At 41.4% G+C, this 26,604-nt stretch overlaps 2 protein-coding genes across 16 annotated transcripts in view; both read left to right on the top strand.

Moving 5' to 3' along the window:
* The window catches only part of esyt1b (extended synaptotagmin 1b), a 41,564-nt gene extending 31,536 nt beyond the window's left edge, over window positions 1-10,028 (top strand). For both annotated transcript variants that reach the window (XM_036950328.2, XM_021569148.3), the window contains exons 35-52: window positions 2,672-2,818; window positions 3,121-3,254; window positions 4,061-4,196; window positions 4,382-4,488; window positions 4,620-4,761; window positions 4,942-5,118; window positions 5,444-5,526; window positions 5,869-5,917; window positions 6,119-6,208; window positions 6,414-6,509; window positions 6,748-6,819; window positions 6,901-6,987; window positions 7,155-7,301; window positions 7,388-7,524; window positions 7,806-7,937; window positions 8,045-8,147; window positions 8,402-8,451; window positions 8,652-10,028. In XM_036950328.2, the coding sequence (XP_036806223.2) occupies window positions 2,672-2,818; window positions 3,121-3,254; window positions 4,061-4,196; window positions 4,382-4,488; window positions 4,620-4,761; window positions 4,942-5,118; window positions 5,444-5,526; window positions 5,869-5,917; window positions 6,119-6,208; window positions 6,414-6,509; window positions 6,748-6,819; window positions 6,901-6,987; window positions 7,155-7,301; window positions 7,388-7,524; window positions 7,806-7,937; window positions 8,045-8,147; window positions 8,402-8,451; window positions 8,652-8,679 (1,917 nt within the window). In that variant the 3' untranslated portion in view covers window positions 8,680-10,028. The remainder of the gene's footprint in view (window positions 1-2,671; window positions 2,819-3,120; window positions 3,255-4,060; window positions 4,197-4,381; window positions 4,489-4,619; window positions 4,762-4,941; window positions 5,119-5,443; window positions 5,527-5,868; window positions 5,918-6,118; window positions 6,209-6,413; window positions 6,510-6,747; window positions 6,820-6,900; window positions 6,988-7,154; window positions 7,302-7,387; window positions 7,525-7,805; window positions 7,938-8,044; window positions 8,148-8,401; window positions 8,452-8,651) is intronic.
* A 66-nt stretch (window positions 10,029-10,094) lies between these two features.
* Window positions 10,095-25,655, top strand: LOC110494241 (E3 ubiquitin-protein ligase DTX3L). 14 transcript variants are annotated; one of them, XM_021569149.3, is made up of 12 exons: window positions 10,095-11,004; window positions 14,962-15,038; window positions 15,134-15,223; window positions 16,230-16,316; window positions 21,030-21,155; window positions 21,269-21,352; window positions 21,549-21,677; window positions 21,889-22,111; window positions 22,371-22,549; window positions 22,652-24,223; window positions 24,372-24,589; window positions 24,704-25,655. In XM_021569149.3, the coding sequence occupies exons 2-12, from the start codon at window positions 15,015-15,017 to the stop codon at window positions 24,771-24,773; spliced, it is 2,802 nt and encodes a 933-aa protein (XP_021424824.3). In that variant the 5' UTR covers window positions 10,095-11,004; window positions 14,962-15,014; the 3' UTR covers window positions 24,774-25,655. The 14 variants fall into 14 exon arrangements, with proteins under 14 accessions (XP_021424824.3, XP_090061776.1, XP_021424830.3 ...); XM_090205650.1 differs by having other exon boundaries at window positions 10,483-10,621; window positions 14,964-15,038; XM_021569153.3 differs by having other exon boundaries at window positions 10,501-11,004; window positions 24,441-24,589.
* Window positions 25,656-26,604: the final 949 nt, after the last annotated feature.

The following is a 26,604-nucleotide window of genomic DNA, read 5'->3' as shown; positions in this document are numbered from 1 at the left end:
GAGGCCCATGATCACTCTGGATGAACTGCAGAGATCTACAGCTGAGGTGGGAGACTCTGTCCATAGGACAACAATCAGTCGTATATTGCACAAATCTGGCCTTTATGGAAGAGTGGCAAGAAGAAAGCCATTTCTTAAAGATATCCATAAAAAGTGTTGTTTAAAGTTTGCCACAAGCCACCTGGGAGACACACCAAACATGTGGAAGAAGGTGCTCTGGTCAGATGAAACCAAAATTGAACTTTTTGGCAACAATGCAAAACATTATGTTTGGCGTAAAAGCAACACAGCTGAACACATCATCCCCACTGTCAAACATGGTGGTGGCAGCATCATGGTTTGGGCCTGCTTTTCTTCAGCAGGGACAGGGAAGATGGTTAAAATTGATGGGAAGATGGATGGAGCCAAATACAGGACCATTCTGGAAGAAAACCTGATGGAGTCTGCAAAAGACCTGAGACTGGGACGGAGATTTGTCTTCCAACAAGACAATGATCCAAAACATAAAGCAAAATCTACAATGGAATGGTTCAAAAATAAACATATCCAGGTGTTAGAATGGCCAAGTCAAAGTCCAGACCTGAATCCAATCGAGAATCTGTGGAAAGAACTGAAAACTGCTGTTCACAAATGCTCTCCATCCAACCTCACTGAGCTCGAGCTGTTTTGCAAGGAGGAATGGGAAAAAATTTCAGTCTCTCGATGTGCAAAACTGATAGAGACATACCCCAAGCGACTTACAGCTGTAATCGCAGCAAAAGGTGGCGCTACAAAGTATTAACTTAAGGGGGCTGAATAATTTTGCACGCCCAATTTTTCAGCTTTTGATTTGTTAAAAAAGTTTGAAATATCCAATAAATGTCGTTCCACTTCATGATTGTGTCCCACTTGTTGTTGATTCTTCACAAAAAAATACAGTTTTATATCTTTATGTTTGAAGCCTGAAATGTGGCAAAAGGTCGCAAAGTTCAAGGGGGCCGAATACTTTCGCAAGGCACTGTATATTGGCAAAATAAAAACACTAAGCCTATATACTTTGCGTTTTAGGCCTATGCCTCTTGAGTAAATCTGAGCTGACATTTCAGGCTATTCCGTTAAAATAACTAGAGCCTATGAGCCTATGTAAACGTTGTAATCAAAATTAAAATCTTAATGGCCGCATTTCAAATTGTCCTTTTGTGAAGCGCAGCCAGGAACTAGTTCTGTATGATGGCGAGTGGTGGGATCGATTCACCAGAATTGGAGGATCCTCCATCATTTAAATCTCCAGGTTGGGAACATTTTGGATTCTCAGTAGATTACAACGACGATGGACAGAGAGTTGTGGGTAAAAGATTAACAGTATGTCGCCACGCTCAACGAGAATAGCTTATGCAGCTGCCAACAACTCAAATATGTTGACACATTTACGCTGACATCACCCGAGTATACCGGAGCAAGATGGAAAGGCAATTGTCTCCCCTCTGCATTCATGCAGCCCTTGGCAGCTGATTCTGACCTGGCCAAAGAAATTACAAGAGCGATAGGTAGGGTATGTTTATATATTTTTTACAGTATTTGGTTTATAGCACCCTGTAGTGTGGTGCGTACTGGCGGAAGAGAAGTCAGGTGCAGGAGAGCGGAAACTGATTTACAACGGTTTCGTTTAATATCCATAAACCACCGTCAACAGAACAATACAATAAATGGGTCAAACAAAACCCGGTGAATATCACCATAAGCACTACAAGAAAACAATTACCGACAAGGACATGCGGGGGAACAGAGGGTTAAAAACACAACATGTAATTGATGGAATTGGAACCAGGTGTGATGGAAGACAAGACAAAACCAATGGAAAATGAAAGTGCTCGAGCCACGTTACGAACTTCCCTCTTGCACCCATTTCAGCAAACAGGTAGTACCCGCTCTATATAAGCAAGCCAAAGCCGAAGTTTTCAATGAATTGGCCAATGCACCCTGTGTTGCGCTTACTTCACAGTGACAGCCTATCATATTACGCCAGAGTGGGAGATGTAAACAGGGCGTGTCTGTAGCACAGTACGAGAGTCACAAGTGCGCAACTGGCACTAAATGAGGCAGTGTCTTGGTGCGTTCGTAACCAAGTAGGAAGTGGAATTTTACCACATTACGACTGGGAAAAATCCTTGTGAATGGCCCTCCAACTTCTAATTTAGTGGGAAACTCATCTATAGTTCTGAGCACCCACTTGTCCCACATGGTGACCTCTGATGGTACCTACTAAGGAAATTTCTCTATATATCAGCATTTTCGGGAGTTAAATGCAACAACAAAATATTATTCATAAAAAGCCATCTATTATTGTGTATTTTTTACTTTATCATTTGTTTTCAAGCCTAATAGCTGTACTCTTAGTTTATAGTTGACGTAGCTTGTTGGCAGTTAGACAATTGTTCAAATCACATGAATGCGTCCAACTGGTATTTCCACCTCCCATAATGCCCAACATAACAATCCTGTCACAACAGTCAATCTTGGGAACGTTGTGAATGGCATTTAATTGCCCCGCTGTACCGAAACCAAACCGAACCATAACCCCACTGTAAACAGCTTGCACAGTCACTGTTAAATGCAATTCATCCATACAAATCTCCCATTCTACCCTTTTCTCTTTTCCTTTCTAATTCACTCTGTATTTAAATTTCTCTAGCTCTCCAGTGCTTGGGATCAGGCGATAGGTTCTCTGGTGGTACCAATCAGAGAACTGCTGTCAAAACCAGATCTGGTCCTGGATCAGTGGCTGAGTCTGGATGGAGCCTCACCTGACAGTCAGATTCTACTGAGGGCTGAACTCAAGGTGAGACACACACACTCATACTCGCACTCACAAACATCAACTATCAATGTGAGGAACAGAATGTGCCATATAGTACACAAAGTGCATTTATGTAATTTAGCAGACGCTCTTATCCAGAGCGACTTACACTAGTGAGTGCATACATTTTTGGTCCCCGTGGAAATTAAACCCATAACCCTGGCGTTGCAAGTGCCATGCTCTACCAACAGAGCCACATGGGACATGTTATGTACTCCTCCTGCACCTAGCAGTCTAATCTTAAAGCTATTGGTAAGTAATTAGCTGCATGTTTTCGTTCACAGATCCTGAACTCAAAGATGACTGAGGGTGTTGGGCTACCACAAGGTCCAGAAACTATTACTCTTGGGAGATACAGTGAGGAGCAAGTTACTGCGACCAATGAGGAGGAACAACACAATGAGGTGCCATCTGAGGAGTGAGTTTTGTCTTGGCCCCTCCCAGTATTCAAATTGTTGAATTGTAATTATAAGTTGATTGCAAATGCAAGTGAATGCAGTGTAGGGTTTTCACGTGGCAAGGGACAAAACATGAAGCGGACAACATTTCCTGAAGAAAACAGTCCTAATGTTGGAAACAAGCAGCCTCGTGTTTGTAACGTACTGGGTGTAGTGGGTGAGAAGTCAGGTGCAGGAAGCAGAGAGTTCAGGGTAGTGCTATATTTAATGCACAAAACGGCGAACATAAGCCAACCCCACGAAACACAGGGCGCACAACAAAACAAATGCCCCAAACACGGGGACTTAAACAGTCCAGCAAAACCCACGAAATGGGAAACACGTAACACACAGACGTGCACACAAGTTACACAAAACAACCCCGCACAAAGAGCAGGCGGGCCTCCTGGTAAATAAAGCCTGACTAATCAGCCTAAAACACAAACTGGTGAAACCAATAAACAGAAAGGGGAAAAGGGATCAGTTGCAGCTAGTAGGCCGGTGACGACGACCGCCGAGCGCCACCCGAACAGGAAGGAGAGCCACCTTCGGTAGGAGTCGTGACAATGTTGTCCCCCAGAATGACATGTTTTTTTATTGCACGCAATATATTACATACAGCAGGTTTTTTAAAGGACCAAAGAGTTGAATCTGCTTTGTGTTTTCCTTTTTGCCACGGAAAATCAGGTATCGTATGTTTGTGATACTGGTACCGTGACAACCCTAATAAAGTGTATGTAAATGATAAAACTCTTCAACATGTGTGTCTCTTTGTGTTTATTCTCAGGTCTGTTGCAGTCTCCAGCCAACCCGCTGTCTCAGAACCGGAAGAAGAAGAGGTCTTTGAGGCTGCCAAAGAAGACCCCAGCCCTCCTGAGACAATCCCCACACACACCAGCCCTGATCCCAGCTTTGATACTGAGGTGAGATCCTGGATGTGGATGTCTGTATATGGGTTTCAAGATGCATTCTGTGGATGTGTTTTTATTGAAACCAAGAGTTTATGTATTAACAAGACAGATTCTGATTGATTTTGATATGAATTGCATGACCGACTACAACTTTATAGCTGCAGGTGAAAGTATTGACGTGTGTTTTTGACCGACAGATAGAGGAGCCAGAAGACAGTGAGGTGGAGGAACCTATCACCATCACCCAACAGTCAGTCACAGCAGACACTGAGGAGCAAGAACCCTGGCAGAGGCCAACAGCAGGGTGAGCTCCATTCAACAACGCATGCAGAGAGCTTTTCATGTACTCTGACTCTGCATAGACAATCTTCAGTGTGGTGAAGCAACTATAAACATGCTGTGTGTGTGTTTGTGTTCCTATGTGTGTATACTCAGGTCTGGTATAGAAGACATTGCCAGAGCTACAGTGTTTAGCCTTCCCTCTGTGTCTGTACCTGAGAAAGCTGAGGCCATGCCTGATGTCGTCCTTGAAACCCGCCCTCCTCACACAACACCTAACCCCAGCTTTGGCACAGAGGTGGGTGCTTCACTGAAGGGACAACACAAATATATTGCTTAGACCAATAGTTTGAACCAAAATGTAAAGGATTAAACCAAAAATGTATCAAAAAGACTATAATATTTCATATTTTGATAATACTAGGATGCCTTCAAAACGTGCTTGAGTGTCACTGGGGTTATGTTGTTTGTCCTGTAGGGGGTGATGAGAATCCACCTATTGGAGGCCAAGGATCTGGTTGCCATGGATAAACTGATGGGGGGCCTGAAAAAGGGCAAGAGTGACCCCTACGTCAAGATCAACATCGGAGGGGTCAAGTTTAAGAGTCATGTGATCAAGGAGAACCTCAACCCTATCTGGAACGAGATGTATGAGGTATGGAGGGAGTTGGAGTTTTTAGGAAAGCTCATCTCTCTAGGACAGGGTGTTGGACATTGTGCACATTTAAATGAGCAGTAAAATGTATTGTGCAGTGCCTTAAAAAGTAAAAGCTATACATTTTAGAGTTTAGAGTAGAGATCGTTTGTATGAGCTGCAGTGTCTCCACTCGTGGATCATTATGAAGGGTTTTGTCGTAAAAATGTATCTGAGACCACTAGAAGTTTGTGACCTTTGTACATTTTCTTCCTTATTATCATGTAATAGTATTATTTGTGTTTAGTTTTGTTGTTATTGATTTTCCCTGGTGTGTGTTTCCCAGACTGTGCTGACCCCCCAGGCTAGAGAGGAGATCCAGGTAGAGCTGTATGATAAAGACATGGACTCTGATGACTTCCTGGGCAGGTGTGTTCTAACTGGACAACTATACACTGTTTAATCAGTAACCTGTTATTGATACTCAAGGGATAGTCCCAAATGGCACCCTATTCCCTTTATAGTCCACTACTTTTGACCAGAGCCCTATGAGCCCTGGTCAAAAATAGTGCACCAAGTGAGGAAAAAGAGTGCTATTTGGGATGCACACAAGATAAGATGTACTGTCTTTATACACTTTGGCCTTATGGTAGACGGCTTTGCAAAGTTTTCTACTTTTCTACTATTACGTATCAAACAGATCTATATAAAAAGTCACAAGAATCTAATGCCAAAAAGTTGCCAAAACTTTGTAGTTTTTTTTGTGTGCAGGTTCATGATCAGGCTGAGTGATGTCATCAGGTCCCAGTACACAGACCAGGTGAGTCAAGAGTCTTTATACAGGACGTCAGGGCAGAGTTTGGAATTGATTTAATTCCTCTGTCCTGTGGCCCTTTTATCACTTGTAATAAAAGTTTTGATTGTGAGGTTATTACTGTTGTCACAGTCTAGCTTTACATTCTACCTCTACTGAATTTGCCAGATTTGTACACAGTCTAAAGCGTATATTTCTGTGTTCCAGTGGTACACTCTGAATGAAGTGAAGTCAGGTCGTGTACATCTGGTACTGGAGTGGGTACCTACAGTATCACAACCAGACAGACTGGATCAGGTCAGTCCAACTCCTTTCTCAGTTTCTTCTGTCTCTCTCATCTCCTATCTTTTCCCTCCCCATCCTATCAGTCACTCCAAGAAAGTCTTTCTATTTGCAGAAAGCAGTTGATTCACATTCCATAACTCCTGCTATGTGGCATAACAGAGCACAGCATTAGTATCACGAGATGTCTCAATGTAACTCTTTCCTCCCCAACCTCCAGGTGCTGCAGCTGCAGTCTCTCCAGTCCTACCAGAACAAGGCTGTTCCATCTACTGCTCTCCTCTTTGTCTATATGGACAGAGCCCACTCACTGCCTGTGAGTCACCTTTGACCTTTTACCTCTGATGGGATTCTGTTGTCATGTTGCCATGATCTTGATGGCCTACTGTCATCTGATGTTTGTGATAAACTGTGATGCTTCACTTGGTTATTTTCTCTTGTGTTGTTTCACTGCTGATACATTATCTCACCATAATAGTCTTACATTATCAATTTTCTTCCCTTATCAGTTATGTCACTAATTGATCTAGAGTGACCTTTATCTGTGTTTCTAGTTAAAGAAGAGTGGGAAGGAGCCAAAGGCTGGAGCTGAGCTAGCTCTGGGGAAGACAACCTACAGAACCAAGGTGAGACTCAGCTTACAATATCACGCTTGTAATTTGTCTTAGATTGACCAACTAACGTCTCTTTTCCCTATCTCTCTTAAGGTGTGTGATCGCACCCACTCCCCCCAGTGGGACGAGGCTTTCTACTTCCTGGTTCGTGACCCCAAAGAAGAGATGCTCATAGTGAAGGTGAGTGGTTGTTTGAGTGTCATTGCAAGCACTTTGCTTTTTCTTGCGTTACTCATTTACAACAAAATACAATTTCTTTATTGTCCATTAATGTGGACATTTTGTTCAGGTCAGCAGCAGGTCAGTCACTTAAGGGTGTCTCTGTCTCTCTCTATCTCTACATGTAGCTCTCCAGTGCTTGGGATCAGGCGATGGGTTCTCTGGTGGTACCAATCAGAGAGCTGCTGTCAGAACCAGATCTGGTCCTGGATCAGTGGCTGCACCTGGATGGGGCCTCACCTGACAGTCAGATTCTACTGAGGGCTGAGCTTAAGGTGAAACACACACACACACACACACACTTCTGTATCCTCTATTGTTACTGTTGAAATTATTACTTACAAAGTGTATCTTTCAACAGATTCTGGACTCTAAAATGGTGGAGCTGATAGGTCAAGGGACACTGCCGTGCACTGCAGGAAACTGTGGGCAGGTGAAGCTGTCTCTTTCCTATGCCTCAAAGGAGAAGAAACTCACAATTGCAGTCCATGCCTGCAGGTCTGCATCTGAGTGTCTGCATCAACTCAACTCTTTTCATGTTGCAAGAGCACAGAGTTTGTCATTGTCAGGTCACATGATGGTCTACAAACACTACTGCCCCCTACATATAGCCTAGTTTTGAACTCACTGCTAAAGAAAGGGTCCATTCATGTAATGATATCACTATTATATATTTTCAACAAATTCCTCATACTGTACCTCTTTCTCTTACTTTACCATTTGACCACACTGGTTTTTAAGGCCATGGATCATGTTATATGTTGTGTGTTTCTGTATAGGGATCTGGAGTCCTCCAGTAAGGATGGCCTGGACACCTACATCTCCCTCATGCTGCTGCCAGACAAAACCAAGGCCACCAAGAAGAAGACAAGCGTCAAGAAGAGAGACCTGAACCCAGAATATAACGAGAGGTATGAGATGTTATATGTGTGTGTCTCACTGCCAACTGAGTCATTTGAACTTATCTGTGTTAAATGGCAGCAGAGTGTAAAAGTATTGTCCCTGCCCCTCTGTGTAGGTTTGAATTTGATCTGTCTGTGGAGGAGGCCAGGCGCAGGCGTCTGAGTGTGTCGGTGAAGAACAGCTCAGCGTCCTTCAGGAGCAGCGATATCATTGGACAGGTCAGCCTGGGCTTGGATTACAGCATCTTCTTTTATGGCTATATTTTACTCATCATACTAAACTGTATCAGCTGGGTAGCTTTGGAGTAAACATGGGTGTCTGAACATTGTTTTTTTTTTCTTTCTCACCTGGTGCAAATTATGACTCATGCTTCTGTTCCACCCATGCAATATCATGTTAGTATTATGCAAATGGAACTTGTTTTGAATGCTGTGTATAGTAATATTTGTTCTTATCAAACTTCTTCTTTCAGGTGCACATAGAGCTGGCTCAGATTGACCTGGCCTCTGGTGTCACAGAATGGTGAGTAGTAGCCATAAAACAGGTAGCAATTAACAAATGGATTGATTGCGCTAACGAAGGTCGGTTGACTGACAATTTAGCCATAATACACTGACCTTGACGCTGTTATTATGTGTGCGTCTTCTCGTTGGAGTCGTAGCCATACAAAATGATTGGTTAATTAATTAAACCACTTGTACTTTACTTTAACCCTCCCACAGGTTTGACTTGAAAGAGGAGGCTGAATAGTGGATCTGTCTGCAGCTGTCATACCTGTTATACCACAGGTTTAAAGTTAACCTGTACAGCCTAACTCACGCTGATGCCTTCCCCCACCTACCTTTACCGCTGCTGCAGCCTGCTCTGTCCTTTCACCTCTCGTCACTTGTCTGCCTGTTAATGTCTATCTCTATATATTCACATATCAATATTATCACTAAAGACAGGGCAACTCAATACGTCAGACAATCTGGATTGGACCAGAAAGTCAGTATTAGACAGTTTAATCTGAAATTTATACCTAGTATTAATAGTTATGATGTAATAGTTATGAAGGTCAAAATGTGTATATACTTACGGATGTTACACACTTTAAGGAGGTTAAGGGTTATACCTGCATACTTTAAGAACTGATGAGGGTTATACCTGCTTATGAAAGTTACTTTTTAAATGTATATTACCAACTTGTTAGGGTTATTTGAAGATCATTTGAAGGTTATGTACGTTGAAGGTTAATGTACTAATGAATGATAGTTATATGCATTTATCTCGCCAGTGAGGAAGGAGTTCATGTTATCAAGGTAAAGAAACTCTTTCCTTAAACAGGAAGTGAATAGGGACCAGCAAAATGCGTTGTCAGGATACAGTATCAGTTCGGTATTTGATAATACCAAAGTAACAAACATGATTTGGAAGATATATCAGGGAATTCCATAATATATTATGGAATGTTATTTGTTGTGGGTTGTTAAGCATGTTAATATTAATAGAAGGATAATGAGGAATATGTAAGATTGAAAGTACAGTATTATGGACTTAGATACAGTATGGGTCCTTGCATATTCAGTCTCATGTAGTCAGATACACAATACACCTTAACCCACACGCCTTTACTCAGTGTCTAGTCAGGAACCTCCCTTACTAAAAGAGCATTGCTTTTATGTTACCTTACTTTGCCTTATGTTATTAAACAGAGACTACCACTATAGTATATAACAATGATATATACAGTACTGTCATCCATATATTATCCATGTGAAATGCACCCAATAGCCAAAGTCACTGATAATACAGATCCCAGTGGGGTTCAAATGTGTTAAATGGAGTGTTAACAGTTATTCCTTTCAAACTATTTATCCTGCCATTTCATTGTCATAGTGTTTGTTATGCTCCATTCCATTTTGTTACATATCTTTTTGTTTAAACTTTTAAAATATTTTACTTGCCCTTGTGTTACTATACTGCTTTGATGTGTTTTACATTTGTGTATTTTTGTTTTATTGCAGCAGATTTTTTAACGCATTACAGTTGTGCATATATGCATATAACTTTGCCAAAATGAAAATTCCTTTGAAAAAATAAAGATGGTAATACAATCAGTGTGCATCGTGGCAGTCAAACACTTTTTGCACCTTAAGAGAGCAATCTCCTGTGGTACAGAAACTAGTCCCTAAGTCCTACAAACCTATTAGTCGGGTTCAAAATTTAACCAAAATTATTCTGCAAACTGATTAAAATGCCATATTACTCCGTGTGGTATACATTAAACTATTATAAATGCAGCAAGCACACTCTTTTTCAAACAACAGAAGTGGACATATCCATCAACGTTATTTGAGTCGCTCCTTGTAATTTTGGATAATTCCTATTTCCTTTCATTTCGGCAAGACCAAACGAGGAAATACATCGTTTTTTAAATACTTTTTCGGTTTGAAATCTAAAACTGGATATCAACTCGTTTTCTCGTTTATAGTTTCCAAATTGTGCATCGAGTAACAGAAACAAAACAAACGAAAAAACGTAGCCCATTTTTTTTGTTGTTCATACCTGGAAGTACACGCCCCCTAATATAATATTCACGGTGCATTAATGGCTGTGTTTAGTAGCTAGCTAGTGGAAGTAAGTTAACCTTAGTCTCTCAACCTGCTACAAAACGAAGTCCCCAGCCCAGAGGTACCTGCTGCAGAAAGGATTTCTGCAGAAAGATTTCTACGTCTGAACCCACACACACAAACAATATCAATAGGCACCAGCCAGACAGACGATCTAGCTACAGAAAGTAACGTGGAAAGTTTGTAGCAGGTTGAGGGACTACCGTGATTTACTTTCACTAACATACAAATCAGGGGGGTATTCCCTTACTAACGTTAGTTACCATGAGGGACTAATTACTTCCACTGGCTATCATGATTATAGCCAGTAGCCTGCTAGCTCTAGTCAGTTAGCCAACTTGCTAGCTACAGTAGTCAGCAGTAACGTTAGCTGGAAGACTTTCATTTTCGTTTTCTTGTACAGCCCCAGTTGTCAAAATATGTTGCAAGAAATTTGAGTGAGAACGTCACGCAGTGCGCACTTGTAAGTAAACTTTAATCGCACCTAAATTGTATATATTTTCTTTTCTTTTAGGGTTATATGTGGTTCTAGAACTTTTACCAGCCTATCACGAAAGCAACTGTTTACTAGAATTGTGTGGATTCATTTGAATCGATATGCAAAGATGATCAATTCTGTGTAAAACGAAAGTGATACTATTTTCTGTATTTGGGCAGTAAAGCTGAGTTGATCCCATATTTGTTTTAATACAAGAGACAATACACAATCTTATTTGTATCGACATTGCATTCGAGGTGTGTGTAAAGCAGAGTATCCCTATTTGACTGGAGTGTATGGGGGGTGATGAAGGTCATAAATAATACTCGTGAAGCTACTGATACCTCTCATGAAGTCACCTAACGTCTTCCTAGCGCCATAAAATACCATGTATGTACTATGTATTAACATAGACTGTCAATGGAGACATGTTTTTTTTCCCTAAGTCGTCAAACTGCCGGCTCGTTCACGTCATGTAGATGTAGTGTTCGCGTGTTAGTTTGCATGAATGTTCTATTGTAGCGACCCGCACAGACAGCTATGTGTTACATGGAACCCAAACCGGCTGCGCGTGTGCGCCATCGTGAATAAATTATTTTGTCCCACCACACCAAACGCGATCACGACACACAGGTTTAAATATCAAAACAAACAAGCAATTACGTTAATTTGGGGACAGGTCGAAAAGCATTAAACCTTAAATTTAGCTAGCTAATTTGTCCTATTTAGCTAGCTTGCTGTTGCTAGCTAATTTGTCCTGGGATATAAACATTGAGTTGTTATTTTACCTGAAATGCACAAGGTCCTCTACTCCGACAATTAATCCACACATAAAATGGTCAACTGAATTGTTACTTACCTTACAGATCACAAAGACATCCACATTCCACTCCATTCATATGCAAATACATTTGATTGTACACTGGCTTGTCTGGCTGGCATGTTTTTCATTTTAAACAGGCCTTCCCTTAGCTACACTGAAATAATATTAGTCCTCTTATGATTTAAAAAAGCTCAGCTCATTAGTACACCCTTGTGGTTGAATATATCTATTGTATGTCCTATGATACAACAATGTTGAACTAACAAATACCATCAAGGGATAAGTTACAATTTACAATAATTAACACCTTATGAAACAGCTGTGAAAACCAATCTGGCAATATTTTAGATTTAAATACATAAACTTATTTTTTTTGGTGCGTGTGTGTCAATTTACTTTCATATTTTTTTGTACACTCACATGGCAATCAGACTGAAATACTGCATTCCGATGTGTGGAAAAGAGAGGTGGTGGGTATTGTGTGGATGGGAGGTTCTGCTTGTCACTTGTTTTCATCACGTAGTCAGTCTTGGAAGGTGGACTCGAAGAGGGAAACTGCAAAGTCCAGGTGCTGCTGCCGTCTTTGTTCTGAGTGTTTGCAGTGCTACTGTTTTTAGATAATCTGTGCATCTCACATTATGTGCCCTGTATGATAGTTTTCTTGCTCTTTCTTAGCAGATAATGACAACTTGACAATAACAGTAGCTGATGTAATGAAAAGTTGGGGGGTGGTTGGTAATGAAGGACATCAGCTGGATCCATGTCTGGGTGTTAGGCAGAACCCCTAGGTCCTGGAGAACAGGAGCAGAGTAAAGGGTAGGAGACAGACGTAAACAAGCAAACACACAGGTTAAAGGATTATCAGGTATGTAAAAATACAGTTATTGAATCATTTAAATGTTTGATTAGACATGCAGTAATGTTAATGGCAGACAGAAAAGAAAGGATAAGGTAAGGGATGATCCCTCGAAAAGATAGAGATGAGTTGTGAGAGAAACTCCATGGTGGTGTCATGACCACTGGAGTCATATACCTTAACAGTACCTACCTGGAGGTAGTTGAGGACTTGGTGGACTGTATATTATTTAGGGTTAGGTTTTACTTAGCACTGTGTTCTCTCCCAGGTGCTTGTAAGAGCACAGATGACAGACCGGTATGATTCCAGTTGAGGTTGTTTATTGACGCTGATTCACAGAGCAGTAACAGCACAGCACAGTGTATGGCTTAACAAATGTGTTAACTAAGAGTTTGTGTGGTTCTGAAAGGGGGGAAATTAAATACAATAGTAAATGGCAGGTATAGGCTTAATACAACCTCCAATTACATAACCAATTGTAGCCATATTATTTATATCTTATCTGCTGCACAGGGCAATACAACCTAACATGGCTGTGACTTCACTAAGGAATGATCAGAGGAGTGCAACTACACAGCACCATCATCCTCACACTACTGCATGAACTTGAATGTATAATGCATCCACAAGGCTCATTGCTAACAAAATACCCACAACCAGTATATATCCATATAACCGCAGGGCATAAGACTACGCTAATAACGCTAATTAGCATAACAACAGAGTGCGTCCATAACACATGTATTGTAAGAAATATGAACTCACATTTCTGAAGGATGCACACTGGCCTTGGCTAAAACAAAGAATGCTAACTAGAGGTAATCACAGGAGATGGCTGGAACTCATCACGGCTTGTGTACTTTCTCTAGTTATTTACTTCTACTCAAAGATTGCCCAGCATGCTCTGCTCCACATCACCGGTGGGCGGAGTTACAGCTCTCCCAAGATGAACTAATATTTATTCTCAATAGTCTTTCGTACACTGGAAGTAGCGGTTACTTAACGTGACCCAGTTGACTATTTTGAGGAACCCTTGGGCCAGTGTTGGGTACTAATGACAGCATGGCGATGCCGCTCACCACGAGGCGGCAAATGCAAATAGTTATGAGATTTTTATATTCACCTTAACTGATGGTGACCCCAGCTAGGAGCACCAAGCTTTCCCGGGGCTCACCTTCCTTTCGCCCTTCTTCCAAACCAAGTCATTCGCCCGGATGTCGAAGCACTTGGTCCCCTTGATTCTTCTCCGGTGGCTCTCCTTTTTCTCATGCGCCTTGAAGAATATAACTTCTAAATAAATGCTTCATGAGCTTGTATCAACTGTGGTACCCCATCAGAATCCCAAATATATAAGCTTGTTTTACTCCAATGTCTGTAAACAATGTAAATGTAAACAAACCTTAAAACATGGTTTCAACTATAATTTTGATATCATGGATGGTCAGTCCTTGTATAAACAGAGCTATGGATGCATCTGAGAATGGTTATATTTCTACAGCCCCATCCCTCAGATTTTTACCAGAACAGGGGTGGGAAAATTGCTTTAACTGCTGCTTGCCGCTTTTAAAGGAGTCCAAAGCCTAGTTTATACCTGCAGCTAACATGTGTCCTTTGCCCTGATATCCACATTCTGATCGTGCCCACATCTTCAGAAATAGTGTCTACATGTTATTCAAATGCATTTTATTTGTGTCCTCGTCGTGACCACATTTCCTGGTCCTTCCCTGTATGCAAATTATTTGACCGCTATTCTTTCAAAATGTTGATTTATTTTAAGACACATTGATGTCATAAGTCAATGGGGTCACCTGTAAATTATTTTAGAAGGTGGGATACTGATGATTTAAAGAATCAAGAATACTTGTAATATATCCAGAGACAATCCGTTCCTGACTACATCCGAAGGTGGTCAGGAAGATCTGATCACAATCAGACCACAATGTGTCTCTTAATCATCTACACCTGTCTGGAAATGTGGGCACAATCAGAATGTGGACAAGCTCAGGACAAATGATACCTGTCAGAACCGGGTATAAACGGGGCTTAAGACATGCTGAGAAACACAAGAACAAGAGTAATAGAAAAGTGAGAACCAACCCAGTGTCCCCTAATAGCCAGAGAAAGCAATTGCCTTTTCTATACTTTATGATAATACAATGAACATTTTAGTTCTAATTTCACACACATAGTAGTTTTTCACATACCAACCTGATGTGCATTGTGTTCAAATGGGCAATTAAAATGCTAAACCTATGGTGTTTAGGACTGGCTGAAGTGAAAGTGACATCTTGAGTGGTGTAAGCACAGAGACTGAACATGTCAGACATAGAGTACATGGATGTGAGTATATGCACTTGTATTGTGGCTAGATCATGGAACATTTTTATCCTAAAAAAACTTAAGATGAGAACTTAACAATCATTATTTCTTTCAAGACATCAACTGCAGAGATGAACAGAAACCATGAAGTCTCTGGACCAGAACAGCAACGGCCCCATGACCTTTCGCAAATACAGATTCATGTGGTAGGTATCAAAGGATGGGACCAGGGGTAGCATATGTTACGCAGGTGTGACATTATTCAAACCGGTGACTTTAAGTTGGGTATTTAGGGTTAACATCAACTAACAGTATTTCATAAAGGCCTACAATGTTCTTGTGCTCTAATTATTATGACTAAACACTTTTGTCTCGGCGTAGGCTACTTCTATTTAGAATGTGGAAATGTAGGCTATTGCGTTAACCACATGTTGAGGAGGCACAAACGTTCATCGATTTGACAGCTTCTCCAATGCAGGTTACACGTCCGACATCACCGAAACAAAAGCAATGAAACGGCTATGCAGTTGTCAGTTATTGCGGGTTAGCGCTGGAACTGATTGAATATAGGCCTTAGGCTTGGATTCTATCCATTCGCGGTGTGTCGACCATGCACTATTTATGCACTATTTATGCACTATTTAAAGGCAGTTTGCTATTGAGCCGACATGTGGAGCGTTTACCGTGAATGTGATCTCTTGAATGCAGGTATTGTTGCCTTTAACCTTGTACTGCAGTGAGCTAAATCAGGGTCACCCAGTGTTTCTTGCTAGTCTTAAACAAATCTACTTTGAAACAAAAGTATACACCTCATACATATGGTTATGGGCTTTAAAAAAAATAAGACACCTGTACCATGTCAGATATATAGAGTTGAAATGTATTCAATTTTGAGTTTGCATCCCAATATTTCACTTTATATACATTGCAGAAGACTGAAATATAACAACCATTCGACATAAACAACTGATTTGCGGCTGGTTTTGCATTGCCGACAATGAGGGATCAAATCAAATCAAATCCCGGCCTTCGCCTACTACTGGACTAAAAAGCATCCTCAATGGAGGAATAGAGTGCGTCCCGAGCCTTGTCCTAAGACTTCAGTTCAGAGCCACTAAGAGAGAGAATTCACCAATATAACAAGAACTATAACTTTGTGAAGGCACAGGTTTGTGATGGTTAAATAAAAGTGCTCTCCACTGTCTCTCCCAGCCCACAGGAACATCCAGTGGCCCTGTAACAGTGATACAGTCACAGCCTCAACGGTCTAGTGTTTCTCAAAGTGCTTTTACTTACAAGGTAAGGAGTTTTATAGGACTCTACTGTGGTATACTAGCACCGCTTACTGTTGCTCAGTATCTTTTGAGAGCCTTAAACAGTGTCATTTAACCCGTAAATCTAAGCCCTGTCTAAGCCGGGGGGGGGGGTTACTAAGCTATAGGATCTTTTAAAAAAAAGGTCATACAAAGGCTAATTTTGCTATTTGATTTAGAATTTTCAGACCCCTTGAAGTATCGAAATATATTAGCCCACATAAACAGATTGAAAAGAGAGTCACTGCATGGACCAGATAGTCCCATAAAGAAAATCTAAAGGAAGTTTGTTCTGATGTGTCTGTCCTGTATCTGAGAGATATAAGAAAGACGAGGAAACATTTTTTAAATATATATGTATTTAACCCCTTTATTTTTGGCACTAAACAGTCTAAGCCCCTGTCTAACCTGGGGGGGAACATTTTGTTATTTTTCTTGACATGTATTTAACCCCTTATTTATGTCTCCATATATACACTACCGGTCAAAAGATTTTGAACACCTTCAACACATTCAAGAGTTTTTATTTCTTTGTATTATTTTCTACATTGTAGAATAATAGTGAAGACATCAAAATAATGAGAACACATATGGAATCATGTAGTAACCAAAGACGTGTTAAACAAATCAAAATATATTTGAGATTCATCAAATACTCGCCCTTTACCTTGATGACAGCTTTGCACACTTCTGGCATTCTCTCAACCAGCATCACCTGGAATGCTTTTCCAACAGTCTTGAAGGAGTTCCCACATATGCTGAGCACTTGTTGGCTGCTTTTCCTTCACTCTGTGTTCCGACTCATCCCAAACCATCTCAATTTGGTTGGGGGATTGTGATGGCCAGGTCATCTGATGCAGCACTCCATCACTCTCCTTCTTGGTGGAGATGTGTTGGGTCAATTTCCTGTTGAAAACCAAATGATAGTCCCACTACGCCCAAACCAGAAGGGATGGCGTATCGCTGCAGAATGCTGTGGTAGCCATGCTGTTTAAGTGTGCCTTGAGTTCTAAATAAAACACAGTTTCACCAGCAAAGCACCCCCACACCATAACACCACCTCCTCCATGCTTTACGGTGGGAAATACACATGTGGAGATCATTCGTTCACCCACACCGCGTCTCACAAAGACACTGCGGATGTACAAAAAATCTCCAATTTGTACTCCAGAACAAAGGACAAATTTCCACTGGTCTAATGTCCATTGCTTTTGTTTCTTGGCCCAAGAAAGTCTCTCCTTTTTATTGGTGTCCTTTAGTAGTGTTTTCTTTGCAGCAATTTGACCATGAAGGCCTGATTCACGCGGTCTCCTTTGAACAGTTGATGTTGAGATGTGTCTGTTACTTGAACTCTGTGAAGCATTTATTTGGGCTGCAATTTCTGAGGCTGGTAACTCTAATGAACTTATCCTCTACAGCAGAGGTAACTCTGGGTCTTCCTTTCCTGTGGCGGTCCTAATGAGAGCCAGTTTCATCATAGAGTTTTATGGTTTTTGCGACTGCACTTGAAGAAACTTTCAACGTTTTAGAAATGTTCCCGATTGACTGGCCTTCATGTCTTAAAGGAATGATGGACTGTCGTTTCTCTTTGCTTATTTGAGCTGTTCTTGCCATAATATGGACTTGGTCTTTTACCAAATAGGACTTCTGTATACCCCCCCCCCCCCCCCCCCCCCCCCCATTTCAGGTGACTACCTCATGAAGCTAGCCCATCCAACTACCTCATCCCCATATTGTTTATTTTTGCTCTTTTGCACACCAGTATCTCTACTTGCACATCTATCACTCGTGTTAATGCCAAATTGTCATTATTTCGCCACTATGGCCTATTTATTGCCTTACCTCCCTAATCTTACTACATTTGCACACACTGTATATAGATGTTTCTACTGTGTTATTGTCTGTACGTTTGTTTATCCCACGTGTAACTCTGTTGTTTTTGTTGCACTGCTTTGCCAGGTCGCAGTTGTAAATGAGAACTTGGCCTATTTTGATTTGTTTAACACTTTGGTTACTACATGATTCCATATGTGTTCTCATTGTAGAATAACAGTGAAGACATCAAAACAATGTAGAAAATAGTATAAATAAAGAAAAACCTTTTGAATGTGTTAGGTGTTAACTTTTGACCGGTCGTGTACTTCCATTCATTTTTTTTCAACTGGTACTGGGGGACCTTCAGATGAGTTTTGTGAGGCTTGTGGACATCCTAAAGCAAAACAACATGTAGGTGTTCGTGAGAGTCTCACCTTTCCAACAGAGGGGTCATATTAGTATGTAGCCCAAACTGTTCGGACGCTACAGACAGAAGTTACGAGATCTCAATACAACCTTTAACCTGTACCCCCTAACACTGACTCGGTACCTCCTGTATATAGCCTCGTTATTGTTACTTTTGATAATTTTTTACTTTAGTTTATTTGGTCAATATTTTCTTAACTCTTCTTGAACTGCACTGTTGGTTAAGGGCTTGTAAGTAAGCATTTCACGGTAAGGTCTACACTTGTTGTATTTGGCCATGTGACAAAGTTTGATTTGACGTGTTGGTGGAGCATTCCAGAGCTGAGGGGCCTCATGTCAGAAGGCCCTGTCACCCATGCTCCACAGGTTTGTGGCTGGTGTGACCAGGCTGAGTCTGATGATCGTAGTGTGCGTGCTGGGGAATAATTCTCTAGAAGTTGGCATGTGTATTTAGGTGCATCCCCTTGAGGGCCTTGAAGGTGAGCAGCATGATCTTACATTGTATCCTGTATTGAACAGGAAACTCAGACTATTTGCATTGTCCCCCCTCTTTTATACTGCTACTACTCTCTGTTTATTGTCTATGCATAGTCACTTTAACTCTACCTACATGTACATATTACTTCAACTAACCGGTGCCCCCGCACATTGAATCTGTACTGGTACCCCTGTATATAGCCTCGCTACTGTTATTTTACTGCTGCTCTTTAATGATGTTATTTTTTGACTTATTAATTTTTTACTTAACCAACAATGCAGTTGTAAGAAAAATAAGTGTTAAGGGCTTGTTGGTAAACATTTCACTAAGGTCTACTACACCTGTTGTATTCGGCACGTGACAAATACAATTTGATAACGTTTGAAAATTTGATTTGATTTTCACCGCAAATGTGGAAGTGGGACATAGGCGGATACGGTGGATTGAGGCACATCCAATGCAAAGAAATACCTAAACTCAGCAAAAAAAGAAATGTCCCTTTTTCAGGACCCTGTCTTTCAAAGATAATTAGTTAAAATCCAAATAACTTCACAGATCTTCATTGTAAAGGGTTTAAACAATGTTTCCCATGCTTGTTCAATTAATCATAAACAATGAATGAACATGCACCTGTGGAACATTCCGAAATTCAGGTCACAGTTTGGAAAACTTAGGGCACTAAAGAGGCCTTTCTACTGATTCTGAAAAACACCAAAATGAAGATGCCCAGGGTCCCTGCTCATCTGCGTGAACGTGCATTAGGCATGCTGCAAGGAGGCATGAGGACTGCAGATGTGGCCAGGGCAATAAATTGCAATGTCCGTACTGTGAGACGCCTAAGACAGCGTTACAGGGAAACAGGACGGACAGCTAATCATCCTCGCAGTGGCAGACCACGTGTAACAACACCTGCACAGGATCGGTACATCCGAACATCACACCTGCAGGACCGGTATAGGATGGCAACAATAACTGTCCGAGTTACACCAGGAACGCACAATCCCTCGGATTGGCGTTTATCGTCGAAGGAATGAGCGTTACACCGAGGCCTGTACCCTGGAGCGGGATCGAGGTGGAGGGTCCGTCATGGTCTGGGGCGGTGTGTCACAGCATCATCGGACTGAGCTTGTTGTCATTGCAGGCAATCTCAACGATGTGCGTTACAGGGAAGACATCCTCCTCCCTCATGTGGTACCCTTCCTGCAGGCTCATCCTGGCATGACAATGCCACCAGCCATACTGCTCGTTCTGTGCGTGATTTTTTGCAAGACAGGAATGTCAGTGTTCTGCCATGGCCAGCGAAGAGCCCTGATCTCAATCCCATTGAGCACGCCTGGAACCTGTTGGATCGGAGGGTGAGGGCTAGGGCCATTCCCGCCAGAAAATCCGGGAACTTGCAGGTGCCTTGGTGGAAGAGTGGGGTAACATCTCACAGCAAGAACTGGCAAATCTGGTGCAGTCCATGAGGAGGAGATGCACTGCAATACTTAATGCAGCTGGTGGCCACACCAGATACTGACTGTTACTTTTGATTTTGACCCCCCCCGTTCAGGACACTATTCCATTTCTGTTAGTCACATGTCTGTGGAACTTGTTCAGTTTATGTTGAATCTTGTGTAAATATTTGATGATATTTGTATGAACATATGTTAAGTATGTTAAGTTTGCTGAAAATAAACACAGTTGACAGTGAGAACTTTTCTTTATTTGCTGAGTTTAGTTTAAAATGTCAGATTTATATGGGGGTATTTGTATTATGCTAATGAGATTTCCACGGGGTGCGGACATCAACCTTAGTTACGCCTCAGGGACCTGAAGTTTATGTATTACATGACCTCATGATACTGTGACTCAACTCATCTCTGAAAAAACAGGATTATTATCAAACCAATAATCAAGTTTTTCTATTGGACTGTCCAAAGTGGCTTCCTTTTTTGGACTAGAATTGCCGCTCATACTGATGTTCAGTTATTCCTTCAGGCAGAAATATCCGAGGACGTGTCTGAAGAAGATGCATCAGCCCGAGAGACTGCCGATCGGTTCTCTGAGACTTTTGGAGGAGGGACACCTTCAGCAACCTGTGTTAATATCCCAAGCTCTGATGATGTTAGTCATTTTATTTTTAGACAGCTGTGAATATTTGTATAATACATATATTAATGTGCAACAAGGGCACACATTCACTGGACAAATCAATATTTCCACATGTTATAATCCAGGACCCAGACCTGTATCAAGCAGATAATGACTTTAAGGTGAAGCATCCCTCAGCACCCCTGTATGACTCCAGGCACTATGGCAATGTTAGTAATTTTGTCTTTTGATAGCTGTGAAACTCTGATGAATGTACGTTACATGTTAAATAAGGACATTACTTGTTTTCTTTTTATTGGTGTTTTTAGAATATATATCTCCATAAGGCTAAAAGTATATCTCTTGAAGCATTAATGATGGTAGATATTTTACAACATGTACGATATTTGACATCACTCTCTCTAGCCTCATTCACCCTCTTCCAAAGAGATGAGTGTGGATTATCCTGCTGAAGGAGATAATGGCTCTGCTAGAAACAAACACTCACAGCGAGATCAACATTCTCCCATCAACCCCCAAAGCACTCAGGATGTGGTAATGATTCTATCTAGCAGATCAAAGGATGTGTCATTTTTCTAACTAGCTTTAGACACTACTGTAGTACTCTGGTCAAAGCTCAGGAGACAACAGTTTCTGCTATTGCCCCTGTCAATCAGGTTCTGATATCTGCCTTGAAAGCATGACGTCATCCTCTTATCTTATCAGTTACTAAGCCACCTGAACAACGCAAATGTAACTTTTTCAGGACCTGAATCAGGCAAAGGACGAGAGAGAGGAAAAGCAGACTACTTTAGATGAGGCTACAGTCTATGTCAGTGTGGAGTGGCCTGGGAAAGCAATATTGTCATGGAAGTCTGTACTTCAAAAAAGTCTCCAGTCGTGGTTGAATAATAACGTTAAAGAAACAGATTGCACCGTGGAAAGGCTGAACGGAAAATTGGCCGAAGTCAAGATACATCCCCCATCAGGTTAGAAGGATACATTAATACCTGTATCATTTCAATGTTGAGGAGACGCTCAAGACATAGAGGTGCTGCTATAAGAAAATAATCTTCACTAACATTGATGCAAATGATGTGTCCCTGTTTTAAATTCCCAAACCTATAGCAAAGGGTTTTTGCCATGTTAGCAAGTTGGATTTGGGAATACATTTCTGTATTTTATTCTTAAGAGTTTTAATTATTATTATTGTGTGATTGTCTGCTATTATTCATCTGCCCTGTTAAGTCGTTGAGGACCTTCTGAAGCTGAAGGAAACGCGGGTGACCTTCAAAGACAAGGCCAAGACATCAGCCACTGTGCGGTTTCACGGGGCTAACCCACCATCATTTAAACCCTGGAATCAATCAAACAGTAAACCCAGCTCAATGGAAGACTTGCCTCCAACATCCAACATGCCACAGGATGTATGTAAATCAAATGCGTGATTATTTGACAGCATTTTCAAATCAACTATAATATAAAAAGTATAATATACATCTTTTAAATATTATTTCCCCCGCCTCTAGGTCAAACTCCCAATAACTGTAAGTGCTAACATTGACATCGGTGGCTACAAACCTGAAGTACGGGCTGCCCTTCACCGTCATTACCAAACCGCCGATCACAAGTTGGCTGTAAAAGGGAGCTTTGATGAAGTGAACCAGTTCCACAGAGAGTTTACCAAGATCGTAAGGGAAACCGAGCCAGAAGCGGATTGGAACGATAATGCAGAAGCGGCACAAAGCATGAGTCACAATGGAATGAAGAGCCATGAAGACCCTGGGCAGAAGGAAATTAGCTTTCCAGTCCCACTGATCCACTTTGTGTACTTGAATCAGGCCTACCGGAAGGAGATGGAGGACATAGAGAAAAGAAATGGAGTCGAAATCAATGCAGAAGTGAAGGTGTCCATCAAAGAGGTCACACAGAAAACAGGCAGAGATGTTATGCTGACCAAAGCCCACCAGGAGTTCAGTGACCTCTTCCAGAAGTGTGTAGTTGATTTGGACAGCATTTCCACCCATCTGACACCTGGGGATCCAGGAGACCTCATGAATACGCTGAAAAACATCCAGAATGAGGAGACCAGGCTGGTACTAAATGTGTCTGCCAATGGCTACGTTGTGTTTGGGCCGGCTCAGAGCATCATGGCAGTCAAGAAGGCTCTTGGGGTGAAGACTACAGTAATGACATTTGGAATGGATCACAGCTCCACAGAGAAAGCATCTGGATTTGCTGGAGGACCTGTTTTGAGATCTCCAAAAACACCACGGATGATTGGGATGGACATCAAAGATCCACTTTTGTCACATGGGCTGGCCATGGACCAGACTCACTGGGATCTAATGAAATCTGCCTTTCATGAGAAAATAACAGCAATCAAAAATACATTTAGAGTGGATTTCATGGAGGAAAAGTCTCCAGGCAAAGTAAAAATTAAAACCAGACCTACAATATCACACACTCCACCGGCAGTCTCTCTGGAAAGCCACGCCATCAGAGCTCTCATGCACCTCTACCAGAAGGTTGCGACATCAGCGATGAGCTGCCACCTGCTGGACCCTACCCATGCAAAGACTGTGGGGGACAAGCTGGAGGAGATCCACCCTCGACACCGCTGTGTCTGGGCAGGAGAAAACTATGGTCCCTGGAGGCTGATCGGCCTACCGCAACATTTGGGCCCTGCTGTCAAAGAGCTAGAGATGATGCTGAAAAGGCCTATGTTTAAAGAAGAAGACAAGCACAAGATTGAGTATCCTGGCGACAGATCCAGCACTGGAGCAGCCATGGGGGGAGCAGTCGGAGATGGAGGAGCAACAGGAGGGCCTGAAGATGATAATTGCTCCATATGCATGGACAGATTTATCAACAAGAGAAAGTTGTCCTGTAGCCATGAGTTTTGTACAGAATGTCTGAGGAAGGCAGTGGAATTCTCAGGCCCCAGATGTCCTTTGTGTAAGGATGTGTTTGGAAAGGTGGAGGGAGACCAGCCTGAGGGAACAATGAAAGTGAAACATGAAAGTTACCACTGCCTACCTGGATACCGTGGCTATGGCATGATAGTTATCAGCTATGATATACCAAGTGGAAAACAGACGGTAAAAGACTTTTCATTATAAATGTAACAAATTTACAGCACTGAATTATCTCATAATGCATTGTTTGTACTAATCACCACTGTGAGGGTTAACAGCAAAATGTTTAACTACACTGACAAATATTTTCTTGACATTTTCCTGACTTCAGAAGAAACATTCCAACCCTGGAAAAGGGTTCATTGGGGCCCATAGAATAGCTTATCTCCCTGACAACCAGGAGGGCAACGAAGTGCTGAAGTTACTGGAGAGAGCTTTCAACCAGAAGCTGATTTTCACAGTTGGGACCTCCAGAACCACTGGGACAGACGACTGTGTGACATGGAACGACATTCACCACAAGACCAACATCGATGGAGGGGCACAAGGGTAAAATACCTAAAACGATGGATATGATTATATTAACCTTCTGTAACAGTTGACAATTATTTTACATTTGATTAATTTACAAGATTGTATTGTGTGCTTTGTGTTTTTCCACAGTTTTGGTTATCCTGACCCTGACTACCTGAGCAGAGTGAAAAGTGAGCTGAAAGCCAAAGGCATTGAATGAAGACAGTCCTGAAAATAGAACAGACTAGTTCAGTTGAGATTTTAAACTGTTTAGAATAGATGCCTTTTAAAGAGTTGATCCATAATAACAGTACACTTTCTAATCAAACAGGGAGGGGACATGTATTCTATGAAATCAAGATGTTTGTTGATTAATATGCCATATTTACAATATCATTGTAACCTCAGTGTGGGTTGTTTTGACTAATGTACTACAATAATCTTTTAGAATATCTGTGTGTCTGGAACCATTTTGATCAAGATGTATTTTTTTAAACAAATGGAAACTTTTGATTGGTGTACAAGTAGTTCATAATAGATGCTTGAATGCAGGGTGACAGGTGACAAAAAATACATATTGAATTAATAGAACTACGGAACATAAAAAGCACTGACAGAATTATCAAACAATTATACAGAATAGTTTGCCTAATGACAAACTGAGCTGTTTTCTACATACTTCAGGCTTAGAAAGGACTGCCATTGTTTTTTTGCGGTGAAGTCTAAATGCGGGATATTGTACAAAACAAAGTGATCAGCTTTAGCTCCGCCCGCACGCTGGTGAGTTTAACTTTTTTGCGGAAACTCACATCCGTGGCACAGCGTTCGGCCGGAGCCAGGCAATAGAATAGTAACATTGAGTGGAAACAACTTCAATATATTAATTACCAGTTGGTGAGCTCTCATTAGATAAAGATACTTGCTGGAACTGAAAAGCTTGGTTCAGTGCTCACTTATGAAGGACACGTGTGATAAACAAGGGTGAGCATTCGGGTTTAAGTTTGCTTTGAATTTTGTTTGATGATTGGCAATGGGAATAAAACACAGTGATCTCACTTTTGTGTGTTTGATGATTGGCAATGAGAATAAAACAGTGATCTCACTTTTGTGGATAACTTGGTATTAATTGTTGTATCGTCCACAATATGCCAACTCGAGGCCTGTCTAGTTAGATGTAAAAACAACCAAAGAAGTGACTGATGTTCAAAGGTGACCAAACTGCGATACTAATGGAGTGTTGCGCTGCACGATGAGTACATTTTTGACAACTGTAGCATTTTAGCTAAGCCTAACCCTATTCCAAACCTTAACCTCGTTCTCATAACCTGCCATGTTAATTATCCTAAACTGCTATGCATTTTAGCGTCGAACCAATAATGGAGCGCAGATGTTACCCATCGCTGTTGATCCACCCACTTCTTTTGCAACACCACTTTCAGACACACTCCAATTATGCAGTTAACCATACTTGCACCAATACCGTGTTCACGTGCTAATGGAAACTAGGAGAGTCCGAAATGTTTGACGTGCTTACTGGTTGGAGATATACAGTTGAAGTCGTAAGTTTACATACACCTTAGCCAAATACATTTAAACTCAGTTTCACAATTCCTGAAGTTTAATTCTAGAAAAAAAATCCATGTTTTAGGTCATTTTAAGAATGTGAGATGTCAGAATAAGAGATGTCAGATTTTATTTCTTTCATCACATTCCAAGTGGGTTAGAAGTTTACAGATACAAATTGAGTGTTTGGTAGCATTGCCTTTAAATTGTTTAACTTGGGTCAAACGTTTCAGGGAGCCTTCCCACAATAAGTGGGTCAGGTTTGTAAGCTCCTTGCTCGCATACACTTTCAGTTCTGCCCACATTTTCTATAGGATTCAGGTCAGGGCTTTGTAATGGCCACTCCAATACCTTTACATTGTTGTCCTGAAGCCATTTTGCAACAACTTTGGAAGTATGCTTGGGGTCATTGTTCATTTGGAAGACCCTCAGCAAGGAAGAAGCCACTGCTCCAAAACCGCCATAAAAAAGCCAGACTACGGTTTGCA

The sequence above is a fragment of the Oncorhynchus mykiss genome, chromosome 17 (genome assembly GCF_057628025.1).
Source record: "Oncorhynchus mykiss isolate SJ-2025 chromosome 17, ASM5762802v1, whole genome shotgun sequence".
NCBI classification, from domain to species: domain Eukaryota; kingdom Metazoa; phylum Chordata; class Actinopteri; order Salmoniformes; family Salmonidae; genus Oncorhynchus; species Oncorhynchus mykiss.
This window is presented reverse-complemented; position numbering and strand designations above follow the sequence as displayed.